Source organism: Magnolia sinica, chromosome 6 (assembly GCF_029962835.1).
Source record: "Magnolia sinica isolate HGM2019 chromosome 6, MsV1, whole genome shotgun sequence".
Lineage (NCBI taxonomy): Eukaryota > Viridiplantae > Streptophyta > Magnoliopsida > Magnoliales > Magnoliaceae > Magnolia > Magnolia sinica.
The window spans coordinates 71,234,393-71,248,473 of NC_080578.1; the positions used below are offsets into that span (position 1 = coordinate 71,234,393).

Here is a 14,081-nt window from a genome sequence, read left to right on the forward strand (position 1 = left end):
TGGGTCTAGTTCGTGGTTTCAGAGTGGATAATTCTCAGTTTCATATATCACATTTACAATATGCAGATGATACATTACTGTTGTCCGAGGCAGATGAAGTGGAGGTCGAAAACCTTCGAATGATTATCCATAGTTTCGAGGCAGTATCAGGTCTCAAGGTTAATCCAGGTAAAAGTGAATTATTAGGAGTTGGCTTATCAAAGGAGGAGGTGGCCTTTTTCGCGCTAAAGGCAATTATTGCAAATTTACCTGTTTATTATGTCCTTATTCAAATGTCCTAAAGGAGTTGTGGATACGCTAGAGAAGATCAGAAGGGATTTTCTGTGGAGGGGCGGAAGAGAAAATGTTTGTAAACCATGGGATGAGGGCCGAGTGGGTGTGGAGGTTCGGGGTTGAAGAGGGTAGTTTATCGACGGAGGCAGTGGGTAGGAAATATGGGCTGCAAGAAGGCTCTTGGTGGTTCAAGGAATCATCTCTGTATCGGTCCTCATCTATTTGGAGGGGAGTAGCCTCATTAAAAGGGAAAGTTTGGGAAGGGGTTGGTTTCTACTTGGGTAATGGTGAGGTGATTAGATTCTGGGGTGATATCTGGCTAGGAAATACTACACTAAGGGAGAGCTTTCCACTTCTAGAGGAGTTATCACCAGAGGTCAACATGTCAGCGGCTGGATGTTATTCCACTATTGGCAAGGAGGTGATTTTGGTGCCCTCGTATAGAAGGAATCTAAATGAGGCAAAGGTCGAGGAATTGTTGTCCTTCTTGAAATTGTTGGAGAACGTTCAGCCGCAAATGCTTCAAAAAGACTCCCTCAGGTGGCTTCCACAAAAATCTGGTCAGTATACAATTAAATCCTTCTATCAAAAGATCAGCGGAGGATTTGACAGTGAGGAAATCAGTCACACAGCTTTTATTTGGAGATATGGAGCTCCTCCAAAGGTGGAGGCGCTAGTGTGGCTAGTGGGTAGGAACAAAGTCCTAACAGTAGACAACTTGAGTAAAAGGGGAATGATTATTCCAAATGTGTCTTATGTGCTATCAGGCTGAGGAATTAGTTAACCATCTTTTTAATCCATTGCTCTTATGCTACACGGCTCTAGTCGAATATCTTTGCCAGTTTCGCTCTCTGTTGGGTCATGCCATGTTCTATTGAAGCTCTCTTCCGATCCTGGCAGGGTGGGGGAAAAGGGAAAAAAGGAAAGCAAATGTGGCGTCTATGTTTACTTGCTGGGATTTGGGCTATATGGCTAGAAAGGAACAACCGTGTTTTCAAGAATCAGGAAAGACCTTCGGAGCTCATTGGCAGTTTGGTAAAAGCACATGTTAGGGATTGGGCTATCGAAGCAAAGGGAATTGGGGTAGATCAGCTTTGTGAAAGTTGTGCTGATTTGTAGCTTTAGTTTTTCTACTTTTCCTTCTCTTTCTGATCGTTTCTATAATTCTTTAGGCCTCTAGCCTTTTTCTAATAAATTTGATCACCGATTCAAAAAAAAAAAAAAAAGACTAAATATTATAAATGATCTCAAGCCAAAAGAAAAAAAAAAAGCTCCAACTAGCAAGTGACCATCTTGTCATTGTAATCCAAGAGCACCCACCAAACAAAAAGCAAAATAGGGGCAAAAAAAAAAAAAAAAACAAGCCATCAACAACAAGGTCCCAACCTAGAAAACAAGAACTAGAAGACAGCCGACTATCCCATCCCCCAAAATGTGAGGCACCCAATTGAAAGATGACTCAACATAAGGGGGATCAAAGGGGGGTGAGAAGATTCAAAAGAGGTGGAGGAACGGAGGCTCTCAACCCTTCCTTTCCATCCTAACGGGAGTACTTCTCAAGAAAAGATGAAGAAGAAGAAGAGAGATCAACGAGTCCTATGTAAAGACACCATAGTAATCCCCCTGAATATTGGGTTCTGAATAGCCCACTCAAATGATACACCCTTCAAGGTATGCATCTGCATCTCTTTATCAAGAAAATCCTTGAATTCCTTTCCTTCCAAAGGCTCCACATAATTTCAAATGGAAGCATCTTCCAAATGGCAAACCCCAAGGATTAAAAGGCCCAATCATCTAGCCTGAAATTACATTAAAAATGGAGCCATTCAACACCCAAAATATCTCTAAGAGCTCAAAGAAATGGTGCCAAACAGAACAGGGGATTTGGCAATGCAAAAATAGATGATCACCTAATTCCTCATCCCATTTACTCACAATCAAATCCACATATTTGGGTTCACACATTTCTTTAGATTATCATTTGTGAGAATTTTAGTTGATGACACGGCCCAACCATACAATTGAGCCCTGGTGGAATTGGAAACCTCCAAAATTTAGCACATACACAAGGAGGACCATCATTTGCACAAATTGCATCGAAAATGGATTTAGAAGTGAAGATGCCATTAGACCACCACTTCAAATCCTTCCATCACCTATCAAAGTCTCAATGCTTGCCCCATACAGCTTTTACTCAAGACCAATTGATAGGACTTCGAGTTAACTTGTTGTCATTGAGATTCCTAAGAAGACTCACATTCCAAACAACGGTGCCTCCAATCACCTCTCCTTAACCAACTCGACCACTAACCTTGCTGAGTGGACAAGGACAAGGGAAAGGAACATCCAATGGCATGTCATCATGCCACATGTCCTCCCAGAAACCGATTTTGTCACCGGACAAAAGAAAAAGTGGATTCCATCATCGAAAATACAACTCTTGTGGATAGACCTCTCCCCAAGGTCCGCTCTTCTACCTAGGAGACTAATCTCCTTCCACAGATATTCATAGACAGAATCCTCAATAACCAACTGCCTGCAGATACGCCATATTTTTGTCTAATAACATCTCCACACAGCACATCCAGCTCTTCTCTGAATCTCCACCAACATTTGCCAAGAGGAGCCTAATTTCTTTACCTAATTCTGCTTACACCAATGACACCTTCGTTTTTCAATTTTTGAATGTCTCCCCACTTCAACAAATGAAAATTGCGCCCCTCCTCCCTCCTCTCCTACATTGAATTTTCAAAATCTTCCTTGCCACGACAGCCAACACCTTAAAAGAGGGAAAGGAAGTACACTGGGGAGTTGGAAAGGGCAGATTTGATTAGCGTGATCCATCTTCCATCAAGAGGTAAGATTTCTTCCACCTTGCCAACCTATACTCATTCCTCTCAATAATAGGGTCGCAAAAAGAAATCTCTCTCTCTAGGATGGAAATCGCAAGATACAAAGATGTGTGGTTTCCACCACTAACCAGCTTCATTCAAATAAATTCTTACATTAGTAAACGAAATGTTTAATCTAGAGGACAAAGCCCTGATTTCATTGAAAATAAAATGGTAGCCCAATGTCTTAGACCTGCTCGACGCCCACTCAATGACTCGTCTCTTGCCCCTCGACAATGATAAGAATGTCATGAGCAGCGGGAAGGTTGTGTAAGGTTGTCCCCAAAGAGAAACCTGTTGCTTGAACTAGACGCCAAGGGGATCAAACATGCAAACGAAAACATTGCCTACCTATAGAGTCTCTTAGAATGCTCCCCATGCCAGCACCCGCCTGAGAACCATGCAAGATGCCAATGAAGTTAATCTTCCACACACCTGAAGGGGGAGCGGTCCGCTTGACCCGAGAGAGCAAAGCATCCTCAACCTCTAGTTGGGCCAAATCCTCCTTAATATTGAATGGAGAACGCTCCTTGAAGACATTGGAATTAGTGGCCAAGGTTACAGCCTCGTAACAAACATTTTTTGAGAAATCTCAAAATACTGAAAAAAATAATAATAATAAATAAATAATTAAAAAATTAAAACCGTGAGAATTCCGAATATGTATTCTTTCTTTTTGGACATTAATTTGGTGGTGTAATGGGCCATTCTCTGGGGAAAAAATGTTCTCTGTCAGGCTGCTAGTTTAAAGCCAAGTACTAAGCATCCAGCTCACTCTAAAGTTCTTATATATAATATTCCTAAATATATGACACAAATACAAAAAATTATACGTACACAAATGAGTAATGGTGACACAATTACACAAACCACAGGTGACAAGTCACAAGTATAATGTACGAAAAATGTTCACGGTGATTGCTGTCAAAGTGTCAAACACAAGCGTAGATGTAAATAAGTAAATAAATAATAAATTGTTCATGACTAAGCAAATAACAAACACCATTGGTACGTATCTCTAATCTATATAAAACATTTACCTAAAGAAAATTAAGGGAAATTTTATTTTATTTAAAAAAAAAAAAAAAAAAAAAATTGAATGAATAGTGCAAGCCCAATTTGGGGACACTTGAATTGCTCGAAACGACCTAAAATTTATGCAGTCAATGGAATTCATCCCACTAATGAACATCTCTTGTCCGTATACACCATTTCCCTAAAAAAATTGAGGGGAAATTTTTCTTTTCATTTTTGTTTTTAAATTGATGAATAGTGTTGGCTGATTTGAGTACACTTGATCAGCCAGAAATTTGTACAATTTGTGGGATACATCCCAATCAGTGTTTTTGGTAGCATGCGCTATGTAGCGTGTAGCATAGCATAGCTAAAACGCCACGTAGCGTACACTGGTAACGTGGCTCCCATGTAACATACGTTCTGGCACGTAGTGTACACTACGGTGTACGTAGCATGTATTGCTGGTAGCGTACGCTACCAGCAACTCTCTTTTTCTTACTTAAAATGCTAGACTTTTGGGTCTTTTGGAAATGGTGGTGACTCATATACAACACATGTGGCAGTTCCTCGCATCAATCTGGACCATCCAAATTGTGGTCCCTATCGTGGTTACTCTTGATTCATACAGTTACACCAATCGGACAATCTTAACCATTTGATTTTGGGCTTGAAACTATACAGCTGGAGAGACTTTAGGTCTGATAACTGGTATCAAACTCACAAGTTCAAAACCCAAAAACTAAAAAACAAAACAAAAAAAAAAAAAAAACCACCTTTCTAGAAGGGTTTTGAAAACCCTACCCGACTCCAGTTGAGCTGCTTAAAGGATTTTCGATTATCTCAGCATACACATCCTTCTGAAGCAAGATTTTAGGGGTTTAATCGGCCACATCAGAGAATCCAACGGGTGGAATTTCAAAGGCATTGGACCAAAAACAAAGGACAAATAAGGATTTTCCCAATCTGACGTCTGTGCAGTTGTGGGCCTTCCAATTTGAGATTTCTACTTGATTTGGAAGAGATTAAAGGTATGTTTATCACTATTAACCTGATTTAGTTACATTGTTATGTTTTTTTTTTTCATCTCTTCCCTATTTGATTGCCATTTTCTTTTCATTTTTCTTCCATGTTTGGTTGCTGTTAAAAATTTTTATAAAAAAAAAAAAAAAAAAAATCCCTGTTGGGGATGCTGGTTCTATAGAATAAGCTTGTTTGACAAGCACCGGTTGCATACGGCCATTGTTTTACTGTTTTACATGGAAATGGCCCACCCATAGACCCATTTTGCATGAAAATGGTCCAGTTAGAGACCCGTTTTGCATGGAAAATTCGAAATGGCCTGTTTTAGTGTTGCATACACTACAACCACTGTTTTAGGACTGAGTTCTTATTACTAGTTATGAGTTGTTACTTGTTAGTTGTTACATTCTGTGCAGCCATTGTTAGTTGCATAATATTTATTCACCTATTTTCTATAGTGTGGCTATGACCCTACAAAAAATTGTGTATATTTGTTGATTTGTGAATTTGTAATGTTTCAGTAAATTAAGAAGAAGAGATTAGAGATGTCGGAAGGCAAAGAGAATAGGAGAGATTTTGCATGGAAATATGCTATTGAAAATAGGTGGTTGTGAATTTGTGAATTTGTGAATTTGTGATCAGTCAAGAATGCACGGGAATTATATACCGTGCAAGTTTTATAGGCAAAGGTGTACATGAGGGGTGACGCGCTTAAAGCATCACTTGGTCAGAACCCATGTTAGGATTAAGTTGTGGCCGAAAGTAACAGAAGAAGCAAAGTTGGAGTGTGCAAAAGCACTTGAGGATCATCATGAAGGGAAAAAAATAAGGTGCTCCGTGGCATTGGGAGAGGGGGGTCAGCGTATTTATCCGAGTCTAGTAGCTTGGGGGTGGTGGTAATGACGCATATGAGGTTGGTAGTGGTACTGGTTCTATTTCTGGCATGATAAGAGCACAGGATCCAATAGGCCAATTTGTAATTAGTGAACGACAAGTGATACTAAATTCGAAGTGGAAAAAGGAAGAAAGAAGAAGTTTGTAAGGTGATTGGGAGTTTTTTTATGTGAATGTGTTGTCATTCAACTTGTGCAATTACCCATACTTTCCTGCTATGTGTAAGGCTATTGGAAAGTTTGGACCTAGTTTAAAGCCGCCATCCATGCATGAGATGGGGACGTGGATACTCAAGGAAAAAGTAAATAATGTTAAGGATTTGATGAAGGGGTACAAGGAATCTTAGAAAACACATGGCTGCACAATTATGTCAAACAATTGCATCATCAATATTTTAACAAACAACCTAGCTGGAACAATGTTTTATAAGTTTGTCGATGATTCAGATTCATAAAATATGGTAATTTATTGTTTGAGTATCTTGATGTTGTAAAAGAAATCGAGAAAGAGAATGTGGTGCAGGTTATTACAGATAACCATTCAAGCTATGTTAGTGTCGGGAAGAAGTTGATGGAGAAGAAAAAAATATTATATCAGACTCCATGCGTCACGCATTGCATAGACTTAGTGTTGGGGGATATATGAAAGATAAAGATGTACCCCAAGACACCCAAGAAGGCAAGAGAAATTATGAAGTTCGTTTATGGGCATTGGATAGTTCTTAGCATGATGAGAAGCTTAACAAAAAATATTGAGCTTCAATGTCCAGCAGCAACACGCTTTGCCACTATGTACCTCACCCTTCGAATTCTTTATTAGTAAAAACAAGTTCTTCAAGCCATGTTTTCATCAGAGAAGTGGTCATCTTGTGCTTGGGCTAAAAAGCCAAAATGAGTGAAAGTACAAGCTCTAATAATGTTTGATCTGAAGTTTTGGTTGCAGGTTTTATTGTGCATGAAGAGCATTATACCATTAGGGAGTGTGTTAAGAGAAGTGGATTCCAAGGGGCCTACAATGGGCTTTACTTATGAATTGATGGACTCTACAAAGGAGAATGTTTCATTCAATTGCAATCAAGATAAAAAGAAATATCTTCCAATTTGGAACAAGATATATGAAAGATGGACTCCACAACTTCATCACCCTTTACATGCGGCCAGGTACGTTTTAAATCCTCAAATACGGTTTTCAAACAAATTCTCTTCACACCCCGAGATAAAAAGCGAGCCATATGAGTGCATGTTGAGGATGATCCCTTATAGGAAAGATCATCCTATTGTTAATATTCAATTCAATAAATACGAATTTAAAGGAGGAGATTTTGGCTATGAGTTAGCGATGGATACCATGATGCATCATTCACTGGGTGATTTTATATTTGCATTTTATATTCAAGCAAGCCATCTTTTTTTTTTTTCTGTAAATCATGTTAAATCAATGTCAAATTGTTACCAAAAAAAAAAAAAAAGGATTGGGAGCTTCGATTTCGAGATTTGGAGGAGATGGGTCGAGTTGCAAAAAATTGAAAAAAATCAAAATTTCTCAATTTCTCACAAATCAGTTGCAATCTTTTTGTCCAAACATAAAATCAAACATGTACATAACCTAATCTAGTGATTCTTCTTTTGCTTTTGAATGTATTACTCGGGTTTCCACACATCTTCTTACATTTATAAATTATATGAATAGACCTTGAAAATACTTGCATCAATTCAATTAGACAGCGGATAAATTAGGATCCCATACAAAGAAAACCTATTATGTGCACTTGTTTTTTGTAATGTGTTGATTTATAACAATCACTTAAGTTTCATTGAAAAAATCGACCAATTTCCCAATGTTTCCCCATGTTTCCAACAACAATGATACATTTTGTGATATAACCGATATATCCAATGAGATAACTAAAACGTATCTATATCCCAAGGGTGCAATACGTAACGCGATACCAATATTTCGAACACTGGGTGGAGGAATGGATGATGATGACAATGACTTGTTACTTGACAAGGAAGATGGTGTTTGGACCTTTAGAGTTTAGAGTGGAAAGTTTAACATTTTTAATGTGGTTTAATTACACGAACATTATGGAATTTGTACTTGACAAATTTATGACTTCAGACTAGGGAGATCGTACAATCTTTTTTTCTTTTGTTCTTTTGTTAGTGATCTATCTGACATCCTATGCATTTTTCTTCAATTTTATTTACCATTTTTATATTTATTTATATTATATTTTAAATTATTTTAATTTTAAAAATAAAAGTATCGTGTAGCTTGCATTATACACTATAGAGGGCCAAACGCTACGCTATACGCTTCATTCTATTTAAAACACTAATCCCAATAATGTATATATCCAATTTATAAACACAATCTCCCTCAAGAAATTTGCTGAATAGTGCGCGGTTGCTATTCAACTTCCTAAGAGCCTTCATTTTCACCAATTAAGGAAAAAGGCCCAAATAAAGCTCCACCTTCCTTCATGGACAATTGCACCTACTAACTACCTCCTAACCTACAAACTACCTTAGGGCCCATTTCATGCCAAAGACTACTACGAAATGATTCCACGGCGGGCTTGCCAACGGGGCCATTGTTGAGTCTTGGAGGCACCCTAAGGGCTCCCTTTGAGCATGCAACTCGGGCAGGTTGGGTTGGATAGACAATCAACCCGAGCGTGACCCAACCCTAGAGGACCCAAACCACAATACAACCCAACCATTCCAACTCGAATTCCTCTATACTTAACCCTAAATTGACCCAACCCAACCAAACCCAAAACATGTGATTATTCCCAACCCGAATTTATTCGGCCCAAACCCAACCCAATTTCAAATTAGGTTTGAGTTTTCCAACCCCAATCTAACTTGAAGACTTTGACAACCTAACCCGACCTAACCAGAACTAGGGTTGGGTCCATCGATTTTGCAGCCCTATATATCCCTTTTCCAAATTCTGAAGCCTTCTCCATTTGAGTCGAGTCATTCTTTCCCCAATAGGCACAACACCTCTTGGTGGTCTTCCATCTCGAATTCCTCTATACTTAACCCTAAATTGACCCAACCCAACCAAACCCAAAACATGTGATTATTCCCAACCCGAATTCACTCAACCCAAAGGTTTTGAGTTTTCCAACCCCAATCTAACTCGAAGACCTTGTCAACCTAACCCAACCCGACCAGAACTAGGGTTGGGTTCATTAATTCAGGTTGGCCCGAACCAAACTTGCAGCCCTAGATCCCTTTTCCAAATTTTGAAGCCTTCTTCATTTGGGTCGAGTTACTCTTTCCCCCAATAGGCACCAATGTTTTAAATATCGACAATATCGGCTAATATATCCCACGATATATCCTATATCCCACCTGTGTGATACGAAACGCATAGGTAGTGCCGATATATCCCACCTGTTCGATCCGGTAAAAATTTTCAATTTTCGATCCTTTTTTTTGTTCAAATTATGTAAAATTAGTATCGAATTGTTATAAATCCATTGGTTCTTCATGTTTGGCATGAAAAATCATAGAGTTGGAGCTTTGATTTTGATATACATTGGTTTTTCACATTCTCCATGTTTTTTTTTTTTTTTGAAATTTTCCTTCAACCGACTATCAATTGAGACTAATTTCACAATATTTAGAGTATTTGATGAAATGATCATCACATACACTCTAATTTCGAAATTTGAGGGTAGGTGGTCAGATTTGGAAAAAATTCAAAATTTCTCCAATTTCTCCCAAATTGCTTGCAATGTTGCACTCCAAACATGAAATCAAGCATGTATGGGGGCTGATTTACAGATTTGTTAAGTCCTTGTCAATTTTCGGAGTATTTAGGAGTGTTTGATGAAATGATCATCATGTAAACTCTAAATGCTATGCATTCAATTTGAATATAGTTGCATTAGTTCAGTCAGACAACGCATAGCTTAGGACCCTACACGAAGAAAACCCATTAGGAGCACTTCTTTTTTGAGACGTTATGATTTAAAAGTGTGCATTAAGGTATCTTTTAACAATCCCTAAAGTTTCATTGAAAAATTCAACCGTTTTCCCAATGTTTCCCCATGTTTTCAAAGAAGTGAGATAAATTACATGATACAAACGATATATCTCGTGCAATAACCGATACGTATCTGTATCCCAAGGATGCGACACGTAACACGATACCGATATTTCGAACACTGATAGGCACAACACCTCTTGGTAGTCTTCCATCTCCCATTTTAAATTTTTTGCAAGGGTTATCAACGTGTTTGACAACTATATGGTTTACTAGCATGAGTATAGAACACCTTTTCTCTCTTCCTAAAATTGTGACTAATTTATGGAGTAGAGAACTCAAAGTAAGCCTTTAACCTACTCATTGGAGACAATTAGCACCATGTTTGCAAGAATCAAAAAGATTTTCCATCCTTTCAAGAAGCAAGAATCCAAGATACCTACCAGCACTCGGCCACAGTTCTTGTATCACCATTAGAGTTGTACACGAGTCGAGTTAGCTCAGTCAGCTCGCTCGACTCGCCTCGGCTCGAAACTGGATTCGGAATGAGTCGAGCTAGTTTTGGAGCTCGAAAAAAATTTTGAGTTGAGGTCGAGCTAGCCCAAGCTCGACTCGAATCAGCTCAAAACTGGATTCGGAATGAGTCGAGCTGGTTTTTAGAGCTCAAAAAAAATTTTGAGTTGAGGTCGAGCCTACCTGAGCTCGACTCGACTTGGCTCGAACCCCAACTCGAATCAACTCGGATCGAATAGGCTCAATGACTCGGTCATTTTGATCTTAATGTTGCTCATCGAGTGTTTGATGAAATGCCTCAACGAAGTATTATTTTTTAGACTACCCTCATATCAGGGTATTCTTGAAATGGGTATCCGAGGGAAGATTGAAGAAACAAATCCCGAAAAAAAAAAAAAAAACCTTTACATTGTAGGATTGTTCCCATATCTTGATCTTGATGCTGCTAGCCGAGTGTTTGATGAAATGCATGCAAAAGCATTCTTACTGATTTGCATTCGAAGTGTGGGAGATTGAAGATGCAATCCATGTATTTGAGAAAATGTTGCACAAGCTCGAACTTGGCTCGAGTTGGCCCAAGCTGCTAACCGAACCGAGCCGAGCTGGCCAGTCAGGCTTCAGGCCCAAGAGACTCCAACAAAACTCTATGTTGTTTTTAGCATAACATAGCATTTCTTTGTTCTAAATGGGTCATGGCTCTTGGCTTTATGTTGTTTTTTCTTTTCTTTTCTTTTTTAAGGCATCTTGGTTCTATGTTGCTGTTTTTTTTTTAATGATGTCAGGGTGTCCCCGCCCCATTTTGAGATGAGACTATTCCCTGCAGATGCACGCAATCACCCGAAAACCACATGCATCGGGTAATCCCAGGGGGGAGAATTGATCTTGGTTCTATGTTGTTGCAAAATGCAAAGGAAAAAAAAAAAAACTGAAGATTTGGATCACATATAGGTTCTGCACATTTAGGAGGCAATTTAATCGAACAAACATAAAAGAAGAGACTCCATGTTGTTTTTAGCATATCATAGCCTTTCTTCGTTCTGAATGGATCCCGGCTCTTGGCTTTATGTTGTTGTTTTTTTTATTAGGCATCTTGGTTCTTTTCTCCTTCTTCTTCTTCTTCTTCTTTTTGATGATGTCAGGTTGTCCCCGCCCCATTTTGAGGCGAGACTATTCCCTGCAAAACGCAAAGGTAAAAAAAAAAAACCTGAAGATTTGGATTACCTGTAGGTTATGCACATTTAGGAGGAAATTTAACTGAACAAACATAAAAGAAGAGACTTCAACAAGACTCTATGCTAGTGCTAGAAGCAAAATCAAGCAGGAAACATGGGATTGATATCCTGACTGACGGATACAACGATGGTAACACATTCACATATATTGTTCTAATTACAGCAGAACCATTGCAAAGAAAACTGGGCAATTACCGTAACCATAAAGGTAAACGACAGACATTCCAGTAGCTGGCAACTATGAAGGAAAACCAAACAGGTACACAGAAAATTTTAGTTCAGTTGCTTATTTGACAGCAAAATCTACAAAACCAACATGTAAAATAGCATTAAAATTTTTGACCTAAGGCAGGAATAATAAACACTTACATCCCAAGGGTGTCGAATAAAGAAGCGAAAGGCAATCTCACAAGTGGTCCACTGTGAGCATTGCCCTCAATATCAACACGATCAACTGCAAGCAGACGATGCATTTGATCAAAGCTGGATATTGCAGAACGAACATAATCCCAATTATTTGAAAGGACAAAAGAGAGACAATCTTACATTCAATATCCCTAGCATTTTCTAAGGCCTTGCGGTAAGGGTTGTCAGAGAAGTACATTTCCTCTTTCAGATAAGAATTGGAGTTGGCACTGTCATCAGTTTTATTTGTCGTGGACTCATCCACCAAAACACACTTTCGGTAGTGAATGAGAATAAGTAAAACAAGTAGACTGTGATCAGCCAACGGGCTTCTTGAACCTTCACCACTTGAACTGACAATATAATTGAAAGTGTAATATGGCAACAGTACAAAACTTGCTGCCAAACCAAAAGTAAAAATGCGGGTCATCAGTTACTTCTACTACACAAGCACACACATAGAAATCAGGTTAGTCCAAAATATTTTACAGAAGCATAACCTTAAAAACCATAGTTCGGATGGATAAAGAATAATCCAGTTTCATATAATTCTTTGACCCATCATCCTTTCTTATGATGCCAAATGCACAAATTTATCATCGTAAGAAACAGGAATTCTCATAGCTTATGGGCAAAAGCTTAAAGCCCACATGCTCCCTAGCATCACCTTCTTTACCCAGGCTGGGGATTGGCTGATGATTAACTACCAGGTAGAGATCTATGTGCAGATCAGGGTTGTCAAAATTCTACATTTACGATTCTCGATTTGAATCAAATCTTAAGTAAAACGATTTGAATCCCTTTTTAAATGAATCCTAAGATTTTATGATTTGAATCCTACAATTTATGATTTGAATCCCAATTTACGATGCAAATTATACTTATTCCCTTCTATTTTAAACTTCACTTGGCTTTCATGTTATGTTTTAAAATTCGTAGGAGCTTTAAGAATCATTTAGAAAAACTTTCCAAAAAAGAAAAACAGAAAAAGAATCGTCCATAGAAGGTAAATTATATTATTTTGTTCTTTTGTAAGAGATTACATGGTATATATTCTCTTCAAAGTCAAATTGTAGACTTTTTTTAACAATTTTTTATTTCTCAACTGGTCGAAACACCAAATTGATGTATGACTTATCTGGAATGTTTTAATGGATGGTTACGAACGTCTTGACTTATATGTACTGTGGAATGAGGGTTAGAAATCAAAATATCTTTTTTCATCGGTCCACAAAATCAAATGTCGTTTTTCCAACGTGGTTCTACATTCAAGAAAGTTAACAAGAACATAGATTATTAAAGGATCCTTGTATCTTTTTCAAGGAAAATTTCTTGAAAGAATTAAAAAATAATATAAATAAATAAATAAATAAGGGGGAAAGATAAGAATCCTTTAACACTATCATGCATATTACTTGCTGCATATTGATGGCAAAAGGATGATTGCTGAGTTTTTTCTGATTTATTTATATTTTTAAGAAAATCATAAAAAATCTTACAATTTACGATACGATTCAACCCCCATTACGATCTGCAATACAATAACGATTTTGACAACATTGGTGCAGATATATAGCACATCTATATCACCAATAGTTAGGCTAAAATGCGGTATTGGGCATGATCATGTAAGCACGTGTGTTTGGTAAATACGTATAGTGGGCTATTCTTTGCAGCAAATCTACTTGAGGAAGTCCTTTCCACTTTTGGTCTATTGGCAATACATGTGTGCAACTCTGTGCCAACTTATTTGAAATACAAGGTAATTTCAAGTGTATGCGCCTTGTGCTCAGTATACCTGGCAACTGCCCCCATGGTTTAGCACTGGGTAACG

The 14,081-nt window shown here is 38.1% G+C and overlaps 1 protein-coding gene across 1 annotated transcript in view; it reads right to left on the reverse strand.

Moving 5' to 3' along the window:
* LOC131248852 (uncharacterized) overlaps positions 1 to 14,081 on the reverse strand; it is a 68,679-nt gene that overhangs the window by 33,596 nt on the left and 21,002 nt on the right. The window contains exons 6-7 of the mRNA XM_058249330.1: positions 12,389 to 12,646; positions 12,212 to 12,296 (exon numbers count right to left, since the gene is read on the reverse strand). Coding sequence (XP_058105313.1) covers positions 12,212 to 12,296; positions 12,389 to 12,646 — 343 coding nt within the window. The remainder of the gene's footprint in view (positions 1 to 12,211; positions 12,297 to 12,388; positions 12,647 to 14,081) is intronic.